Genomic DNA, 19,955 nt, shown 5'->3' with positions numbered 1-19,955 from the left:
TTGTAAAGGTCTTTGGGGTGGGGCTAGGGGGTGGGGTTCTGAAGCCTGCACAACCCTGTGTAAGGCAAGGCTCATGAAATTCTCTGAGCGGGTCAAATGGGGACTGGAAAAATTCCACCCACTAGCTCAGCTAATGGGTAAAAATGCTGGGCATTTATCTGGAGCTGCAGAGGGTACAGTGTCACCCTTGGGAAATTCAAAGCTGGCCTGTGCCTATTGAGAGCACCAGGGATATGGTCACATTGCTGGTCTGTTGCCAGCACCCCAAGCAGAGTCATCAACAATTACTTTGGAGGATGGCCACTTCCACCTTCCAGGGCATAGGTGACCGCTGTGGAAAACAAGTCCCCCTGGAACATCCGAGAAGGGCAGGCAGACCATAAACTAGTGAGCAGATATGTCATTGTTTCTCAGTTCTGACCGTGAGCCAGGAAGATGTCCATGATCAGCTTCCAGAGATGTTGATTAAACTTGTGTGGAGTGTGGCCTGAGCATTGGGATCTTTTAGGAGGGTTCTTGGGGTTGAGAACTACGAAACAAATGAGACAATTTAGTGTATGAAGACCACCCAGCAGGATAATGTGTCATATAATAGAAAGTAATTAGCTGAGGGAGACCAGGAGCAGGCTCCCCAGGAGGTGACATTCAATTTGAAGCATGAAAGATGAGGCAGAGGGGGCAGACAAGGAGCTGGGAAGCATATTTCCAGGCAGAGGGCACAACAAATGCAAAGGCTGTGACACTAGAATGACAGGGAGCCAGAGGGAGGAGGGCTCAAGGTCTTGGAAGCCATGGTAAGATGCTTGGAATTTTCTTGCAAGGATGAAGGAAAGCCACTGAGGGTTTAAGCAGGGCAATGATGTGATCTGATGTTGGACAAACAGAATCCTGAAAACTCGTAGCTGCATACAATTCATTTGCTTTATAACACTGAGTATCCCCACTCCCTCTACCCAATTTCTCCATCTACCTTGTCCTATATTTGCGTTTTTGCAATAACTCCATATGGGAGGTCAGTAGCTGTCTTCTCCATTTTACAGATGGAAAAATACCAGAGCAGTGAACAAGATGGCCGAATAGGAGGCGGCTCAGTGCCCCAACTCCCAGCTTGTGACACAGAAGACCGGGTGGTTGTTTCGCTGGTACTAGGTTCGTATCGCAGGGGAGTGCGGAGAAGATCAGTACTGGTCCAGCTGCTGCAGCCCGACCAGCGGGGAAGCTGAAAACAGGCTGAGGGAGGCAGGCCGCTCACCACTGGGAAGCGCAAGGGGAAGAGTGCTTTCTAATAGCCAGGGGAACTGAGACACACACAGCACCCGGTGGAACAACTCCCACCCCGGCCTGGCAGGCAAACAGGGCCTAGGAGATCATATCCCACACCTGGCTGGGAGGGTCCCGCCACGGAGCCTCCATAAGACATCATCACAGCAGTGCAGTCTGCCACCGACAAGGCAACAGCCCGAGGCTGGGGAGGAAGAGCCACGCCATTGCTCCAGGCTTAAGTAGGTAAACAAAGCTGCTGGGAGCTCAGACGGGTGGAGCTCACAGCAGCTCAAAACTCTGCCTGTCTCTGCCAGACTCCACTGGGGCGTGTGTGGCAAACAGCTGGCAGGGTACCTCTGCAGACCCAAACGACTCTGTCTGACTTAGCTTTGAAGAGAGCAGTGGATCTCCCCAACACGGAGGGTTGAGATCTGAGAAGGGACGACTCTGCCATAAAAGCTGGATTGACCCTGAAGTAGCTAACTGGGAGACATCCCCCACTGGCAGTCTGACACCCCACACCTCACAGGGTGGAGGTACACCCCTGAGGAAGCTTCCCAAAGCAAGAATCAGACAGGTACACTTGCTGTTCAGAAATGTCCTATCTTCTGCAGTCTCTGCCAACTGATACCCAGGCAAACAGGGTCTGGGTGGACCTCAAAGCAATCTCAACAGACCTACAGCTAGAAGTCCCTGACTGTTAGAAGGAAAACTATCAAACAGGAAGGACACCTACACCAGGTATCAATTACATCCCACCATCATCAAAGACCAAGAGGCAGATGAAACCACAAAGATGGGGGAAAAAGCAGGACAGAAAAGCTGGGAAATTCAAAAAACAAGGCGCATCTCCCCGGCAAAGGGCGCAGCTCACATCGCCAGCTTAGCAGGATCAAAGCTGGGCCGGAGAATGACTTTGACAGAGATGAGAGAAGAAAAGAAGGCTTCAGTCAAATCAAATTTCTCTGAGCTAAAGGAGAATTACATTGCCAAGCGCAAAAGAAACTAAAATCACAGAAAAAAGTGGAAAAGAATTGGCTAAGACCTAGTGTCTGAAAGTCGCCATGAAATGAAAGAGATGAAAAGCATGACCGCGAGAAATGCATTGACAAATGCACAAGCTTCAGTAAACGACTTCGATCAACTGGAAGAAAGAGTATCAGCGATTGAGGATCAAATGGATAAGAAATGAAGCGAGAAGAGAGAAACCAAAAGAACAAAGAAGAAAAAGAAATGAACAAAGCCGCAAGAGTATGGGATTATGTAAAGACCAAATCGTCTGATTAAGGTGCCTGAAAGTGAGGGGGGAGAAATGGAACCAGTTGGAAAACCTCTTCGGGATATCATCCCAGGAGAACTTCCCAACCCTAGTAGGGCAGGCCAACAGTAAATCAGGAAATACAGAGAGCGCCACAAAGATACTCCCTCGAGAAAGGCAACTCAAAGACACATAATTATGGGTCCTGGTTAAAATGAAGGAAAAATCTTAAGGGCAGCCGAAGAAAGGTCAGGTTACCCACAAAGGAAGCCCATCAGACTCACAGCAGATCTCGGCAGAAACTCTACAAGCCAGAAAGGGAGTGGGGGCCAATATTCAACATTCTTAAAGAAAAGCCGAAGCCCAAATTTCATATCAACCAAACTAAGTTTCATAAGTGAAGGAGAAATAAAATCAGCACAGATAAGCAAATGCTTAGAGATTTTGTCACCACAGGCCTGCCTTACAGAGACCCTGAAGGAAGTACTAAACATGGGGAAAGGAACAACGGTGCAACCATCTCAAAACATGATTCATGATTCTGAGGGCCCAGTCATCCCTTCATTGACTTTGTCCAGCAGCTCCACCATTACAGTCTCATTTTAGATAATAAAGACACTTGGAAACAAATTGAAAGGGCGTTTTCCTGCACCAATCCCACTTGACTTGCCTCAGTATGCTGCATGGAGGGCTGCACTCCCCCCGTGACTGCCTGGACCCATCATGCTAGGGTCCATGTGGGTTGCACGGCAGTCCTCCCACTTCTTGGCCATTGGGTCCTCATTTTCTATTAATTCTTTAAGGGATGGCCACTCATAGCTGGTGCTGGGTCAGTTTTGGAGAACGCTCTTAAATATTTAAAAATGTTGTCATGGCTGGAGAACTTGAGATCTTTGTTGACACGGTTCTTGGAAGCCCATAGTAGCCCCATTTCCCATCCCCCAGGTTCTAGGGAAAGGTGGCTGAAGAAGTGGTGAGGAAGACTGAGGAAGGCCACAAGGGAACTTTAGTGCTCTTTGTTGGGTGGTTCTATTGGGCTTTGGCTGCAGACAACTAGGATGATTCTAGAGAAACTACGATCTGGGGCTGGATGGCTCAGTGGACTGTATATGGAAATTGCCCTATCACCTGGATTGCTAAGAATAGAAATTACATTACCCCCATCATAAATCCCCAAACAACTAAGATATTGCTTCTAGATGGTAACCACGGAAACATCCCATTGTTGTGGATGACCTGCCACCAGAACAAAAGCCTGTTTTTGTTCTGCTTCCATGAGGAGTGGCATAGAGTGCTCCCCACTCCCCCTCTTTCCTGCTATCTTACAGCATTCCTCCAGGTCAGGGCTCAGGGACCCAAGAAGAAGGGATGCCACTCAGCTCTCTGGGCTCACTCTCCTCCTGGTGAATGCCAAGGGAAGAGCCCTGAAGACAGGAAGCAAAGAGTGGAGATAAAGATGAGAAGAGATGACATTCGGCAGTGTTGGTGAGAGACAGAGGCTAGGGCAGACCGTCAGTGTCACTGGGGATACCATTAAGGACATTCATGAGGCCGTATGCTTGTCTGGAGTCCCATCTGACTGGCATCAGTAAACATCCCTCTTCCATTCCTTCTGGAAAGGGAGCCTTAATTAGGCATGAAGAGATTTATCAAATGGCAGCCCCTTGGAGTTGTTGGTCTCCCTGCCATCTGGAAGGATGGTTTCCTACCCTGCAACAAACAGCAGTGGGAATGATTGATGGGGTCCTACAGCTCCACCTCCCAGGCCTCGTAAAACCCAAATGGCTTTTGTCCTTCCCAGAAAGGAGCGAGATTTTGCCTGTGTTGATGGGGTTCATGCTGAGGTCTGCTGGGTCTCTGTGTCTAGGCCTCTGCATAGGGCTAGTTTTCAGTTTACAGTGACCCCACCACAAAGATGAACAGAAAAAGCACTGAAGTAAGGATGAGAAGACCTGGGTGGACATTCTACCAGGAAGCTATGAGGCTTCATGCAGGTTTTTGGCTTCAGTTTTACGACCTATACAATGGGGATAATGACTTCTGCTTTGGTCCAACCCACATGATTTTTCAGAGGTTCTTGTGACATTATAGATGCACAATGACTTCATTAACTAAAAGCCCTCTACAGGCATTAAGGATTTAATCCAACAAACATTTATTGAGCAACTGCTGTGTGCTATGCACCACGCCTAGTGCTGTGATGGATACAGATGAATAAAACACAGTCCCTGCCCTTGGCGAGCTTACAGTCTAAGAACAGTCATAGGACAAGTGCACAAATAACTATAATACAAGGCAGAATATGGTAAGTGCCATGAGAAAGGTACAAATAAAGTGCTACGGTGGTTCAGCAGAGGGAGAGAGCCCAGTGGTTGGTAGATCAGGGAGGGCTTCATGAAGGACGTGGTTTCCGCATGGGCTTTGAAGGGAAGAAAAGGGAGCATTCCAGGGGATGGGAACAGCAAGACCAAAGGCACAGAGACAGTAAAACGCAGGCACCCTTTCCAGGAAAAACAACTCTCCTAGGCTGACCAGGGGAGGGTGGAAAGGAAGAGTGGGGCCTTATCCGGTGGTCTGGAATGTCAGAATAGAGAATTGTACATTTGTTCATGGGCCGGGGAAACTTTTAAAGATTTGTGTGCAACGGGAGAGAAAAATCACTGTGCATGTTCAGGGTGGACTGGACAATGTGTCAGCGTGCACAGAGGTAATCTGGGAGATGAGACTGTTGCTGTAGTCGTCCACGTGACAAGTAAAGAGGTGAGGTTAGAGTTAGTGGGAAGAATTAGCAAGGCAGGACATGGGAGAATAGTCGAAGATAACGTCAGCATCTCAGACTGGGTGGCTGATGGGATCACGGGTCCTTTAGTAGAAAATGGAGGGATTGTGGGGGAAGGGGACACAGATGATCCACTTGGCTTCTGACGTGTTGAGTTGATGGTGCTGCTGTGGGAGCAGATGGGGTGAGTGTCCCCCGAGTGGGTATAATCCCAGCCTAGAGCTCAGGAGAGGGCTGGGTTGCAGAGAAGGGTTGGGGCAGGGGCAGCTTAGGGAGGTGCAGCCCGGTCTGAAGGCAGGTGTGAGGTTGCTGATGGAGAGTGCAGAGGGACCGAGGAGAGGATGCCAGTGTAAGGCATGTCCACATGGTGGGGCAAGGAGAAGAGAGGGGGATACTGGTCAGATCTACCTTGATTCCTTTGTCAATCAAAGTAGGGGTGTCAATAAATAAATCACAAATAAATAAATAAATAAATAAATAAATAAATAAATAAATACATGGCTGAGAGGGATTGGGAAAGAAGGAGTTAAAAAACACAAGAACGTGGCATTCTGGGTGCCAAGGGGCCAGGGAGCGTCCAGGAGGGGTCGCTGCAGAGACAAGTGGCCTGGAGAACTGGGAGATGAGAGGGGCAACATGGAGGCGCTGGGACACTGCTGCCAGGAGCTGGGAGGAAGCTGAGAGGCATCAAGAGGAAGGGCAGCCGTGGGTGCTGGAGGCCCTTCCCAGGGCTGGTGGAGGTAAGGGAAGAGGCTGCAGGAGCCAGTCCAGGTGGAGTGAGCGTGTGCTAATGGGCAGAGGTGACAGAGGTGGAGGAGAGAGGGTGAGGGTGTACAGGAAACGTAACTGGTGGGGACGATGTTGTCTCAGAAAGGGGAAGGAGAAGAGAAGAGATTTTAAGGGCAGATCTCATTTCAGAAGGCTCCGTCTCTTCCATGAATAGAATGATGGGGGCCCGTTGGGGCTTGAGGCAAATGGAGGTCAGAACCACTTGGGTGGCTGATGGCAGGCGAACCGGGCATCTGACAGGTGGCAGGAGGTGACAGAGGGGTGCCTGTCAGCAGTGAGGGCCGGCTGAGGCTGGAGGCCCATTCTCCCGGGATGCCTGTGACTCTGCAGTTACAGCAGTGGATCTGGGGGTCGGGTACAGGCTGTGTGACTCCCTGGGGCCACCCAAGGCCAGCTGGCCCACACCAGGAACTGCAGTGGAGGCTCAAATTGAACTCCGAATGGGCAGGGAAGGACAATTGGCCCCTGACTGTGCATGCCCAGATGGAGAAGGGCAATGAGCCAGGGAAAGCCAAGGCCCCTGGAGCTCTGCCATCACATGGCCAGGCCATTTTGGCAGTGCAGGACTCAAGCCAAGTCAGGGAACGGTGTACATGTTGATTGTCCTGGGGTCTCTAACCTTTCTCCAGAGAGAACCTGAAGGCAGGGTGGAAGGACTCCTTGCTCTCCAGCTCACATCAGCTTCAATTTTAGGAGCCATGACTAAGATAGGCAGAAAGAAAACCATGTTCTGGTCCCCCAAAGAGTTCTGGCCCTTTGACTCCCCTGCAAATGGATGGTGGGGTGCTGGCTTGGTGGATAGAGCTCAGGGCCAACTCCAGAACCTGACATGTGGGTTCCCCACAGCGCTTACCATGAAACATTCTGGGATCCACCGAGGCCCTGCTGGAAATTCTACCTGCTCCCCGGGACACTTCAAGCTTTAGAAATTAAATGTCTTCTAGGGTCTTTGAGATCCTCAAGATGAAAGGCTCTGGAGATGTATAAAATATGGTACTAATTATTTCCACCGCCTGTGAGGAGTTCGAAACCACTCAGTTCCCACAGAGGCTATTAGGGCTGTTGCTTTTTAAAATATTCATTTTATAATGCAAATCCCCAATCACAGACTTCAAGCAACAACAAGGGAAAATGCAGAGATATATCACCTTCCTCACGGTTTTGGGCTGGAGTGTTCTTGTATAGGGTTAATGGTTCTGCCGCCTCCACTCCCTTCCTGTCAACCATTAATTTAGAGCCAAGGTCCTGTTCTGCATTGCTGTTGATTAATTACATCCGGTCTCATATGCTTAGGAGCAGGTCTTGATTACTTTTCTTAACTCCCTTCACCTTCAAGATAGTAGTTTTTTACTTATCTTTCAAATATGTTTTAAAACACTGTTATTCATCAGGTAAAGGAATACAACTAACAATCAAGTCGGCTATTTCTCTACATGAGACCTGTGATTCCAGCTCCTAAGTTGTAGGCATCAAGCCTAGATTTCCCTGGGAGATTATGTCCACTATTTGGAACTGCATTTGGCTTCGGGTATTTTTTTAAAAAAATCTTAAATATTAATCTCAATAGGGGGAAAAGGATTTTGCAAAATTCTAAAATTGCTTCTGTGAGAAGAGGGGGTGCCTAGAGGTGGGGTGGACATTGGAACCTCTCCCTGCAGAGTTGAAAACCTCAGTGTTGGAGCTTGGTGTGGGCTAATGTGACCATCAGGGTAGGAAAGTGACAAGAAAGTGACATTGACACAGCAGTCTGGCTGCAAAGGCCCTGCAGAGTGCAGAATGCAGAAGGCAAACAGAGAGTGGTTGCAGGGACATGGAGCTGGATGCTGAACATCCTTTCAGGTCTCACACTCTGGGGCTCTGTGAAGCACCCAAAAAGGCAATCATATATATTTTAAGAAGGATGGCATTTATCTTGACAGCACCCTTTCAAGCTCTCATTGTGGCTTCCCTGGTGGCAGAGGGGACAGTACAGTCCCTCGTGACATTCTAACAGGGTGAGACAGAGACTAACCCAGAGGGTGAAATCCCAGGGTCTCTTTCTCCTCTGTGGACTCACATTGCTTTAAAAAACACCCAAAGCAACTAGATTTTAGACACTCTCCTGCCTTATTCTAGTGGGCCCTTAGCAGGAGGTCTTGATTTTTCAAAAACATGATTCGGAACATTACTCCTCTTCAGTGTCATCTGCTTGCTTCACCCAAAGTTCTTGGTGGTTCTTGCTAGGCCAGAACATGAACCATCCATTGTGTCTCCTCCAGCCTTCTCTCTGTAGTCATGGAGGCCTGTCTGAAACATGTGAGTCAGTCGTGTTGTCCCTTGGGCAGTCAAACTCTAAGTTCTTGGAACGAGGCCCTCTGTGCCGATGGGGCCTCTGCTGCTTGGCTTCCTTGTGCTCCTTTGTCTGGTTGAACTCTCCAACCTCCCTCTCCTCCGTGAATAGCACCCACTTTAGACTGGGTCAAGTGTCCCCTCTGGGCCTCGGCTCTCCCCGAATCCACATATCCCAGAGGCTTGGGGCAGCTGACAACAGGTGGCTCTCCATTCATCCATGAGCCCAAAGATCCCTCCAAGCCAGGAGGCAGTTTGTCATCCAAAGTCATGGGACTGGCTTCTTTTCATGTCAAGTCCTTCCACCCCCAAAGATGGATTGAGTCTCAATCTGGTTCAGGTGGGTTCTCCACACCTTCTTCCTGTGGCCTATCTGCCTAATGCTAGATGAACACCACACAGTTATAAATACTCAGGTCAATATATATATGCAGGTATAGATATATATATTCTGGTCACTGTTTTACACTTTAACAAAGAAAACCACTAGCCTGCTTGTTCTATTGTTTGTGCCACCCCGACTCCCATCTGCCTGTGGTGTAGCTGGCAGGAAATGTGAGCCACTGAGTCCTATGGGGCGCCCACCCTACGTGGCCCCATCACACTGGCCGACAGTCAGTTTCAAAGCCCCCTGCTCATGTAGGCTCTTGAGGGCCTTAAACTCCAAGGGCATGGTGTGGGGGCTGGCCTGGGAGGTGTAGCCGTACTTGAGGCTGTCATAATAGTGGTACTTGACTGGGTTCTGGTTCTGATCCAGCGGAAAGGGCCAGAAGCCATAGAGGTAGATTTGGTTGCAGAAACGTGTGGCCAGGGTATACATCAAGAGGCCGGTGGTGGGTCTTTTGATGTGGACTTTGTTGGTCAGCCAGTATCTGGAAAAAAGAACAAGTAGAAAAAAAAAAAAAGAAACATGAGTTTGTGAGTCATCCCTTCCAGGAAGACAAACATTTTATCCTGCCCAGCAGGCTGCCTTCTACCACTCCAGGAATCATAGGGACCGATCCAGCCACACATCCCTGGTTCCCTCCACAGAGGACTGACAAGCACATGAAGCAACTGAACTGTTCCTTAGCCTAGGTGCGGTCACAGACATAAGTTTATGAAATTCTCAAAACAAACCTGTTGTGGGTACAGATGCAGAAATGGGGCTCTGAGGTGAAAAGTGGCTTGCACAAGTTACCTGGGTAGAAAGGGGCAGCACTTGACTTGAACTCAGGCCTGTGGACAGCTCAAGCAGGAGTTGGCAACCTTTTTCTGTAAGGGGATAGATGATCAATATTTTTGGCTTTTGGGCCACAACGATCCCAATACTACTTGACCATTGTGTAGCTGTAGCATGAAAGGGCCACAGACAACACACATGGGTGTGGCCAGGCTTGGCCCTCGAGCAGCAGTTTGCTGACCTCGGAGAAAACACTGGCTCTTGCGTGGTGCCTGCTGCCTTTCTGAGGGTCGCATGGGGTGTCCCCTTGCAGATCTGCATTCCTGACTCCGTCCTTGCCTCCTGAGCGTCTTCAGATTTCCTTGCTGTCCCTGCCGCAGGACTCCCTCTCTGATACCCATCTCTGACTGCGGGTGAAAACCCTGGGGGCCCTGGACACTGGTTTGCAATGCAAGGCTGGGTTCTGCCCACTCTCTTTCTTCTAAAGACCGCTCACTACATCTTGGTGTATCCACCTCTGACACAGAGTCCCTGCTTCCTGCCTCAAGTCTTCTGTCAAAGGGTTATAAGAGGAAACACAGAGAAGTGAAGAGAGCAGGGTGCAGGGTGCACCTTAGCCAAGAATGCAGTGAGGAAGAGACTATGTCCATTCCACGGACTAGGAAACAGGCTCGGAGAGGGTAACTCAAGACCTGAGTGTTAGTGACAGTTCGGCCACCAACTATCTGTGTGCCTTTGAGCAAGCCACATCTCTCTGCTGAACCTAATGTTCCACATTTATGCAATGATGAGGCACAGTCTAGGTGATCTCTAAGATATCCTCCAGGTCCCAACATTCCAAGAAAATCTAGAAGTTTCTCCCAAAGTGGGAAAATATCCATTCTACTTGTCATCGTCTTACTTTCCATCGCAGTTATTCTCCCTCTGGGACTCAGAACGCATGCTCATGTGTGGTCAAATGTCTTTATTTCTAGTAAAAGCTTCCACTTACCCTAGGCTGAATCCCTTAAAAGGCAATGTGTATGCCTTGGTGGGAAGACATTTTCCTTACCACAAATTTCTTACCATTGTGTCTCTAGACCAGACACAATTCACATCTTCCTGTCCTCAAGCAAACTCCATGGTTTCCCTCCCTAACTAAAACAAAGGCCAGCATGGTTTCTGTTGACATCTCTGCAGAGATGCATGTGACTGTATTATCAAACTCACCCATTAAATTCAGGCCAGAAGTAAAGATATGTTAGAGAAAACATTTACATATTGCTGAAAGATGAAACTGTTTAATATGATTCAGTGCTTTTAGCTGAAATGTTGGGGTGGAGGGACAGGTTTTCTAGAAGCCCAAACACTTCTTGTTTTTGCAAAATTGTTCCTTTTACAGCTCATAAAAGGAAACCCAAAAAATATCCCAGAGTGTCGACCTTAAATCCTTTTTGTTTGTGTGTTTGTAGGAGGTGTTAACCTGTGAATCAGACGAGGTTATAGATTACCAATAATCTATGTAAGTTCAGTGAGTCACCTAATCATGTAACATTTGATGAAATAAAATGCCTTTCCAGAATCCTCATTCTCACACCCCCCCATCCCGACTATGGGGCTGGCATGACTTGAATCTCCCCTTCGACACTGCTGATGAAGGCTGTGGTCCTAGGTGGCCAGAATCAGAGTGAACACGATTCTCCCGGGCATGGCAGGAGCCTCCTGGGTGGCCCCTAGACAACCGCAGTTGTTTCATAACCCTGTCCTTCGAAGACCCCTTTCCTCGCACTTTCTCTGATTTCATCCTGTCTGGACCAAGAAACTTCCTGGCAGCTGAATTTTCCAACTGGAAACCCGAGGGAGGGACAAAGGCAGACACAGAACAGGGCAATGGCTCTGGCTGGTAACGGCAAACACAGCGCAGTTGAAAAATAACAGAAGCAAGTGTTTGTGGACACTGAGATCTTCGTCATTTCTTCCCTGCGCTCTCTCTCAGAAGTCTCTGCGGGGGCAGCCCATCACCGTGATCTGTCCTCCACCTAGTGGCCCCCCAGGCATTTCTCTGAAATCTCTCCCTGCTCCATATACAATCCAAGTTCCATAGTTCAGAAAGTCTGCAAGACCTGGCCCCTGCCACCCGCCAGCTTCAGCTCCCACCAACACTTGCACCCTCCCCAGAAGGTCTGACCTGCAGATACCACAGCACTGTGCTGTTTCCTAGTGCCTCCTGCTACCACGGCTCAGATCGAGACTCCTTTGAGCTTTCGCCTACCTCTGAGTTATGCTAAGTATGTCCCTCTGGGCACCCATTGAGACCTGCGTGCCAGGGGTTGAGGTGTGCATGCCTGCCTTACACACTGAGCTGTGGAGTCCTGGAAAGTTATCTCTCCTGCTGTCTCTGTGCTAAGGCTCATGACGGCTGAAGAAGTGGATGGTTATTTTAGAATGGGAAAGGATGCTTCCCAGAAGAGGTATGTGTGTTTGGCGCTTTTTCCTCTTATATTTGTGATTCCAGGGGAACACAGCCAATTTTCTATGGGGTGGGTAGAGGGCTGGGGTGGGGTGGTACCAGTCTCCAAGAAGTTCTGGGAATGTGAGGGGCAGACTGTGGGCGGGGTGTCCCCCGGCTATGTACAGAACTGGTGCCACTCTCAAGAACTCCCAAGATGTCTCGGAGTTTTTAAGAGGCTGTGTTGCGATCAGGGTTATTAGATAACTGGCCCATGTCTCCACTTTGCTCTGAGCTCTGGGCTAAATGTCTCATTTGAAAGGCCCATTTCATGCCCCTTTCTCTCTCTCCAAACCTTCCTAACCACACTCCACAGCGTCTCCCTTCCCTCTGTATCACCCAGCTGAGATATGGGCCTCTCTCAGCATCTTACCCTCACCTACCACTTTACAGGGTGTCCTCGACTCAGGCCCACACTTCAGACCCAGGTTCCACACAGGGCATGAGGACTGAGCAACCCGCCCAGATGGCAAGGGGTAGAGCCAGGTCCTCCTTTGAGGCCTTCTGACCCCAAGTCCTTGTTCTTTCACCTTCCCGAAGCAGACCCAACAGATAGGTGGGTGGCTAGGAATGTGGTTGGTCTGATGTGATTGTCCTGGGACTACCCCACATGGCCATCTGCTTAGTCATCAGCTAATATGTAGGAGGCAGGAGGGATGGTGCTGGTTTGGGGATGTTTGATGCTGAGCTTGGGGTTTTCTGGATAAGGAGCCCTTGCCTAGACCACCTCAGCACCATCTATGCTCAATCGGAAGCCCAAGCTAAGCTTGGGAGGCTCTGAGGGGCAAAAGCAGGGGGACTGTAAAGAGGAGAAGAATCCCAGAAGGGCAGCAGCTGATGCTGGGATCCTCCCACACGCCCCTGCAAAGTATTCATGCACCTTGGCTAAACTACATCCCGTATTGGGGAGCTCACCCCCTCCTAAACTAGCCCATTGCATTTTCAGCTCTAATGCAGAAGTTCTCAACCTACGCTGCACGCTGGAATCACCTGGAGCCTTAAAAGCTGCCTGGATCTCACTATCATGTGTGGCCTAGACCCTGGGATTCCCACAGCCTCCCCCAGTAATTCAAATGTGCAGCTATGCCTAAGAACTCCTGTGATGACTGGTAGGTGGTTCTGCCAAAAGGACCCAAAAATGAGATATATTTAGAGAAAAAGAAGAAATGTCAGGACTATAGCCATAGAGTTTTAAAGGTGATTGGGACTGAGGAGCTCAGTTAGTTCAGCAGCCTTGCAGGGGATGTGACTGAGTGAGCGGGGATTTGGGACATGTGTAAGAAAAACGAACACCCAGCCTCAGTGTTGTGAAGGCAACAGGGAATGGTGAGGACTGGGGCATCGTGACAGGTAGCCAGTCTTACTGTTGTTGAGTATGGTGGTCCCAGATCTTCAGTTTTTTTTTCGAGTATTAGAAATTGGGATTTTTATGCAAATTCTCCAAATTTTTAAATGTTGGCAACTAATTAAAATTTTACTTTGAAAGGCTGAGGCGGGCGGATCACCTGAGGCCAGGAGTTGGCTTGGCCAACATGGTGAAACCCTGTCTCTACTAAAAAAAAAAAAATTAGCTGGGCGTGGTGGCACGCACCTGTAATCCCAGCTACTCGGGAGGCTGAGGCAGGAGAATCGCTTGAACCTGGGAGGTGGAGGTTGCAGTGAGACAAGACATGCCATTGCCCTCCAGCCTGGGTGACAAGAGTGAGACTCCATCTCAAAAACAAAACAACACCATAAGAAGCCTTACTGGGTGATCCCACAGGCCATGTCTGTGTGGTGAATGCATGGGCCTCCTAAACTGAACTTGTCCTCTTCTGTCATTTTAGAGACGAACACGTGGGAGTCCACTGTGACTTGCTTGAGAAGAGACAAGCTTCTCAAATGGCTGGTTAGACAGCCATTTTGGATAAAACACAGGGGTCTGAGGGGCCTGATTCTTGAGCATTTTTCACCCCATGGCAACTCCCCAGGCTAGGAATAAGCTGGCTGCAGCTGTGGGCTGACATTACCCAGGGATTGTGGAGCCACCACGGTGTCCCCGCATGAAACAGCCCCCCGATGTTTACTTCCTAAGTGAATTCAAGCCCTAACACAGGCCAGATAAACAATGGTTTGTTTATTTTCTGATCGCAAGGTCTTAGTAGGGGAAGGCTTTCAGAAATGAATTTCTTTTCAGGCCATCAATGCTATGCCCAGAAAGGAGGAGACAGGAATCGAATCGGCGATGAAACATCCAAGTGGCCCATAGGTGCTTCTGAGGTTACTCAGGCATCTGCTGGGCCTCCACACGTGCTGGGTGCTCCCCTAGATGCCTTTCCCCACTGATCCCTGTGGTGAACTCTCTTTCCCAACTCCAGAAACTAAGCACGTGCATCCTATCTTCCTGGAAATATTCCCTTTGTTCTACCGTCATCTCCCCAGTCAGACTGAGTTAACCACCTCCAGCTGATTACCATCAGCTTTGTTTCTACTTCTCTTATTGTGCTTAGCAACCGAAGCTGAAAATTCATTACTGTGCTATTTCATGGCACCTCCTCCTATCAAGGCTCAGATCAACACTCCTTTGCACTTTTGCCCTGTCTCTGGGCAGCTGTGGTCACCTGTGCACCAGTGTTTTCCCCTGGCTACAGTCTTATGCATTGTGCACACTCACCTTTCCCGCTGAGCTGTGGGCTCCTGGGAAGGTCGTCGCTGCTGCCTCTGTGCTAAGGGCCTCGAGAACCATGACTGCAGAAGTGAATGGTCATTTTAGAGTTGGAAGGGATGCTTTCCAGAAAAGGAACATGAAACTGTACTGTGGTCTCCCCAAGCACAGGGACCACAGCTTACACCCCTTTGTAGTAGGATTCAAAGGCGTCTTGCTCAGTGCCTGCTGGGTCCAAAGCACTGTTGCAGAGACAACAGCACTCAACAAACATCTCCCGGCTTCTCTGACTGGGCTGGGGTCAAGTGACTAGTTCTGGCCCGATAGGCTGCGACAAAAACAATGTGTCCTTTCCTGGTTGGTGTTCGAGAGCAGGCTCCTCCCACTTTCTCTTCCCCTGCCTTGGAGAACTTCAAAGTCTCCTGGTCAGAAGATGTCAGCCTAAGATGGAAGAATCCTAGGTCCCCGAATCGCTGATTGGAAGAGAGCCCCTGCCAGCTCACATCAGAGTTTGTGAGAGTGAGAAATAAACTTCTGTTGTGATAAAGTGCTGGAGTTTCAGGGTGTGTTACTGTAGCATAGCCTAGGATTGATCATCCTGACTTCTGTTGCACTCAGCAAACATTTGACTCAAATGGAATTGAAAAATGGGAAGATGTAGGTAAGAAGAAAGGAGGAAGCCAGCAGTGCATGCAGCTTAGTAACTGCGGCCAGCTGGGACGGGAATAGAAACGCCCAACCTCTCAGATCTGGGGCCAGTCTTTTCACCCAGAATTGTTAACTGGAAAAGGTGTTAGCAAATGAGGCTCCGGAATGAATCCAGAGCTCAGTGGCACAGAGGGACCCATTTATTTCGGATTCTGCCTCCACGGGTAAACAAGAACTCCTGAGTGATGTCTGACAGGGACACGGGAGCGCCACTTAACGAGCAGCTTGTAATAGAAGCTGACTGAGTTACACAGGAACAAATCACTCTCGATTTCCTTTCTGTCTCCTCCATTGCTTGGGCCAATTTAGAGACTGTGTGCATGGCCGACTTGTAGACTATTCCTTTCCTTACGATAACAGCTGGGTGTTAAAACACAAACTAATTAATTTTGCCTTCCCAAATGAGGTTAGCTGGGTGCATCCGGGACGTTGTATTGACAATGCACCTTTAATATCCCAGTCTTGAGATTTTAATTAGAAGGCAAAGTAATCTCAAAGAAGGCAGTAATTATTTTTCAAATTGGCTACCCCAATTGCCATGACAATTAAGCACTGTATTTTATGAGCATGGACAGCAATCAATGAGGATCGCCAAAATCATCTCCAAAGCACATTCGTCTTTTTCCCTGGGTTCCTGGGCTGGGTACGTGGAAAGAATAGTGGCTGTCACTGTTGGAAAAGGGGACCAAGAGGGCTTTCTCCAAGAAGCTAAAAGCACTGTGGGATAAAGCTGATGATGTCCCTAAGAAGCAGGAATGCCTCACAGGTGGTCATCAAGGGAGACTCAGTGATGCTTTGTGCAAGATCAGCAGCAAAGCGGGGAACAGAACTTTCGGTCTCCTGGTCTCCTGTGCTCTGCTTTGGCAGCCTCAGCCCTGATCCAGGGGCCCTACAGCCCACGGCTGTCCTTTCCTTGGGAACACTGTTGAGGGCTCTGGTGTGCTGTAGGATATCTCAGAATGAGACGCCATCTCTGCAGTATTGGAGAGCTGAGGCTTTCGTCTCAGAATTTGGGGCTGTTGGGAAAGGTTGGTCAAGTCATGAAGATGCTGAGTCTAATTCCAGTTTCCCAGGCCTCCGTGCCTGCCTAAGCCAACACTGTTGCTCAAATAAGTCAGGCTAGCCTCAAATATGGACATGCCACTGAAAACTCTCGAATGACTCCCAGAGTCCACAGGATAAAACCTGATGGCCTCCATTGGGCTTGTGAGGCCCTTGGGATCTGGGCCTGCACATCTCTCCCAGTACCCAGTGTGCACAGCCACATTGCCACGAGGAACATCTTGGTTTCTTCCACGACACCTCCTATGTGGTCCTGGCTAGCAGTCCCTTCTTAAGATCTTGGCTTTGAAGCCACTTCCTGCAGGAAGCCTCCTGGACCTCCCTGGATGGTTTTGTGTCCGGTATGTTGTTCTTCCCCTATCACAGCACCTATCACGCTACCCTGGAATTACTTGTCTACCTGTCTTTTCCTTCTCTACAGTTTTAAATTCTATAAGCAAGCGGACTGACTTCCTGCTTCTGTATAACTCCAGATCCTAGCATGGCACATGTATAAAGTGGGCAGTTCACAAATCTTTAATAAAGCAGTGAATGAAAAGCAGCAAGCAGAGGCTAGAGGCTCATTCTGGGGACATTATCAGGAGAGATAAATTACCGCAGCTTCACTGCAAGCCCTTCTTGGCAGCTGCCAGGACTGCACATGGGAAAGGCAGGCTCACACCGTCCTAGACAGCAAGTTACCAAAAGAAAGGAGAAAAGTATGGCACTGGGGGTTTTTTGGCAGGCCCTGCCGGGAGTGGTGAGACTGCTGCTCATGCCCAGGTATCACCTCTGTTCCCTGTGGCCCAGCAGGGGCTCCAGCAAGACCATTTCTTGGGGGCTTAAGCCTTCTGGCTGGATTCTGGAGTTTCAATTGACGCCACTCCAAAGAAACAATTATATTCAATCTCATTCATAATCAAAGGAATCCAATTTCAAACAACAATCAGATACCATTTTTCACTGGATTGGTAAATATAACTAATGTTGATAATACACCCATTGGTGAGGTTAAGAGAAAACAGGTATTTTCAATAATTGTAGGTGAGGGTGTGAATCAATACCTACCTCTAGGGAGGGTAATTGGCAGTAACTATACAAATTAACAATGCAAATTGGCAAAGACTTCTAAAAAGCAAACCTATAGATGTGCATATGTTTGCAGATATCAGCACAAGGGTGATCAATGTAGCACTGATTATACTGGCAAAAAATTGGAAACACCCTCAAAGCCCACCAATGGCTTCTGCTTATATAAATTATGATCTGGACACACAGTGGACTGCCAGGCAGCTGTGAAGGAGAACGAGGTGGTGTGTGTCGATATGGAATACTTTCCAGAATTTAACAAGGTGCAGTACTTAAAACGTGTTCCGTATGTGTAAAAAGGGGGTATTTTTGGAAGGATCCACACACAGAAAGCCGGTTTAACCCGTTGCTTCTGTGGAGGAAGACAGGGGGTGCGGAGTGGAGTTTGCTTTTTACTTTAAATCTTTTAATCCAATTTGGATTTCTTTTCACTGTATTTAAAAAGAAATTGGAGAGAGAGAGGATCCATTACACACAAATGCCAGTAGCCACCTATGCCTTAATACCACAGCCCTCCCTCCTTTTCTCTTCCATGGAGCACACTTCCAAAAAGGTGAATCTAGTTCACCTCACCCTCTGTCAACCGGAGGAGACTGGGACCAGCACGGGGAAGGGACCAGCCCTAGGGACACACTCTCTGGATTGCCACGGTCCTGTCTGGGAGGAGCCACCAGCAACCTGTGCTGGTCTCTCCCTATCTTTTTGCACCTTGCTTACTCTTTTCTCACCTTGGGCCCTCAAGTCTTTGCAGCAGGGCTTACTTTGCTGACCTGGCCCCTCTGGCCGTGGCCAGAGGCAAGCTGAATCAGTGCCATCCTAAAGCCTTAATTAGGCTCCTGGTGCCTAATTAAGCACCAATTCACAGGCCTTGTCTGCACCAGGGCCAGTGGGCTGCTTTCCTGCCTGAGGGGCCACCTTCACTGTGGGTTGCAGCCTCCTTCTATGTTGTAATTAAATTAGAGCCATTCACCACCAGCTGCCTGAGGCCATACTCAATTGCCATGGTGTCCTTCCACTCCATTGCTCACCTTCCTAGCCAACAGCCAGCCAGGGCTCCGTGCCACCCCACAGGCAAGCAGAGCCAGGGGCCCCTGGGTGAGCTGCTCAGGTTGGGGCCCCTGAAGCCCGCCTTGTTGGCACCAGAGGCTGGACCCTGGCAGCTGCTGGTGAGAGCGGAAGGATAGGCATTCTGCTTGGGTTTCAGAAACATGCCCCCCTCTCCCTGCTCACTGCCTCAGATGGGCAGAAATTTTGTGAGTACACTGTGGGGGCAGAGACTCAGATGTGTTGAATGAGAGAGTCTCAGCGTGGGAAGGGAGGCCATCTAACCCAGCTGTTATGGGTTGAATTTCTCCTTTCCACCAAACTCATAAGTTGATGTTTTAACCCCCAGTACCTTGGAATGTGACTGTATTTGGAGGGAGGGTATTCACAGAGGTAATCAAGTTAAAATTAGGTCATTGGGTGGGCCTTAATCCAATATAACGGACGTCCTTGCAAAGAGGGCGGATTTGGAAACAGGCATACAGGTAGAAGGCCATGGGAACAAGAAGATGGCCATCTATAAGCCAAGGTGAGAGGCCTGGTGCAGATCCTTCCCTCACAGCCCTCAGATGGGACCAACCACGCTGACCCCTGAGTTTTGAACTTCCACCCTCCAGAACTACGAGATAATATATTCTGTTGGTTAAGCCACCCAGTCTGTGAGACGTTGTTATGGTATCCCTGATTAGCGAGCTAATCTGCCAACTCTGTATGGCAGGGATTTCCTCTCCACCATCCCAGTAATGGGGGGTTCGCTGCTGCCTGAACATCTCCAAAGATACTGAATTCACCACCTCCTAAGAGGCAGCCAAGCCCATTTCAGATGATCTTATTTGTTGGAATATTCTTTTCAAAGTCTGGATGGAATCTGGCTTCCTCCCCCAACCCTAGTTCTACACCTGGAGCCTCACAGACCAAATCTATGAGCCACTGGAGGGCAGGAGCCTTGTTTTATTGACGTTTTTATTCCCCCAGCACAGGCCTAGAGCCTATTGGTGCTTAATGAGTATTTGCCGAGTAAATGAAACTCTTGTTCCTTGGAGCCTTCTCTCTCAAAACCTCTCAGCTTCCAAATTTCTCTGCCACCGTGGCCCCTCTCTGGCCTCGCACCTAAAGAAAAATGTGATTCTCTAAGTGGGATCTGGCCAGGCAGAGAAAAGCAAGGCCATCACCAACCTCCCTGACTCCTAGAGATGCTATGCATTCATTGTTGTGACCCAAGACCACGTTATCCTTTTGAGCAACCACACACCCACCGATGGTTGGTGCTGTTCATCTCTCTGTACTTGTACACATGTTTTGAACCTAAGTATGGAATCTTGCATTTGTCCATGTCAAATTTTTTCCTCTTTGGTTGATTTG

The 19,955-nt window shown here is 49.0% G+C and overlaps 1 protein-coding gene across 2 annotated transcripts in view; it reads right to left on the bottom strand.

Annotated features, from left to right (window-relative positions):
- Positions 1 to 4,652: 4,652 nt before the first annotated feature.
- Positions 4,653 to 19,955, bottom strand: part of ST8SIA2 (ST8 alpha-N-acetyl-neuraminide alpha-2,8-sialyltransferase 2) — a 76,435-nt gene continuing 61,132 nt past the window's right edge. For both annotated transcript variants that reach the window (XM_003901401.3, XM_017960940.3), the window contains one exon: positions 4,653 to 9,289. In XM_003901401.3, the coding sequence (XP_003901450.1) occupies positions 9,004 to 9,289 (286 nt within the window). In that variant the 3' untranslated portion in view covers positions 4,653 to 9,003. The remainder of the gene's footprint in view (positions 9,290 to 19,955) is intronic.

The sequence above is a fragment of the Papio anubis genome, chromosome 7 (genome assembly GCF_008728515.1).
Source record: "Papio anubis isolate 15944 chromosome 7, Panubis1.0, whole genome shotgun sequence".
NCBI lineage: Eukaryota > Metazoa > Chordata > Mammalia > Primates > Cercopithecidae > Papio > Papio anubis.
The sequence above is the reverse complement of the archived record's forward strand: the minus strand, read 5'-3'. Positions and strand labels throughout refer to the sequence as shown.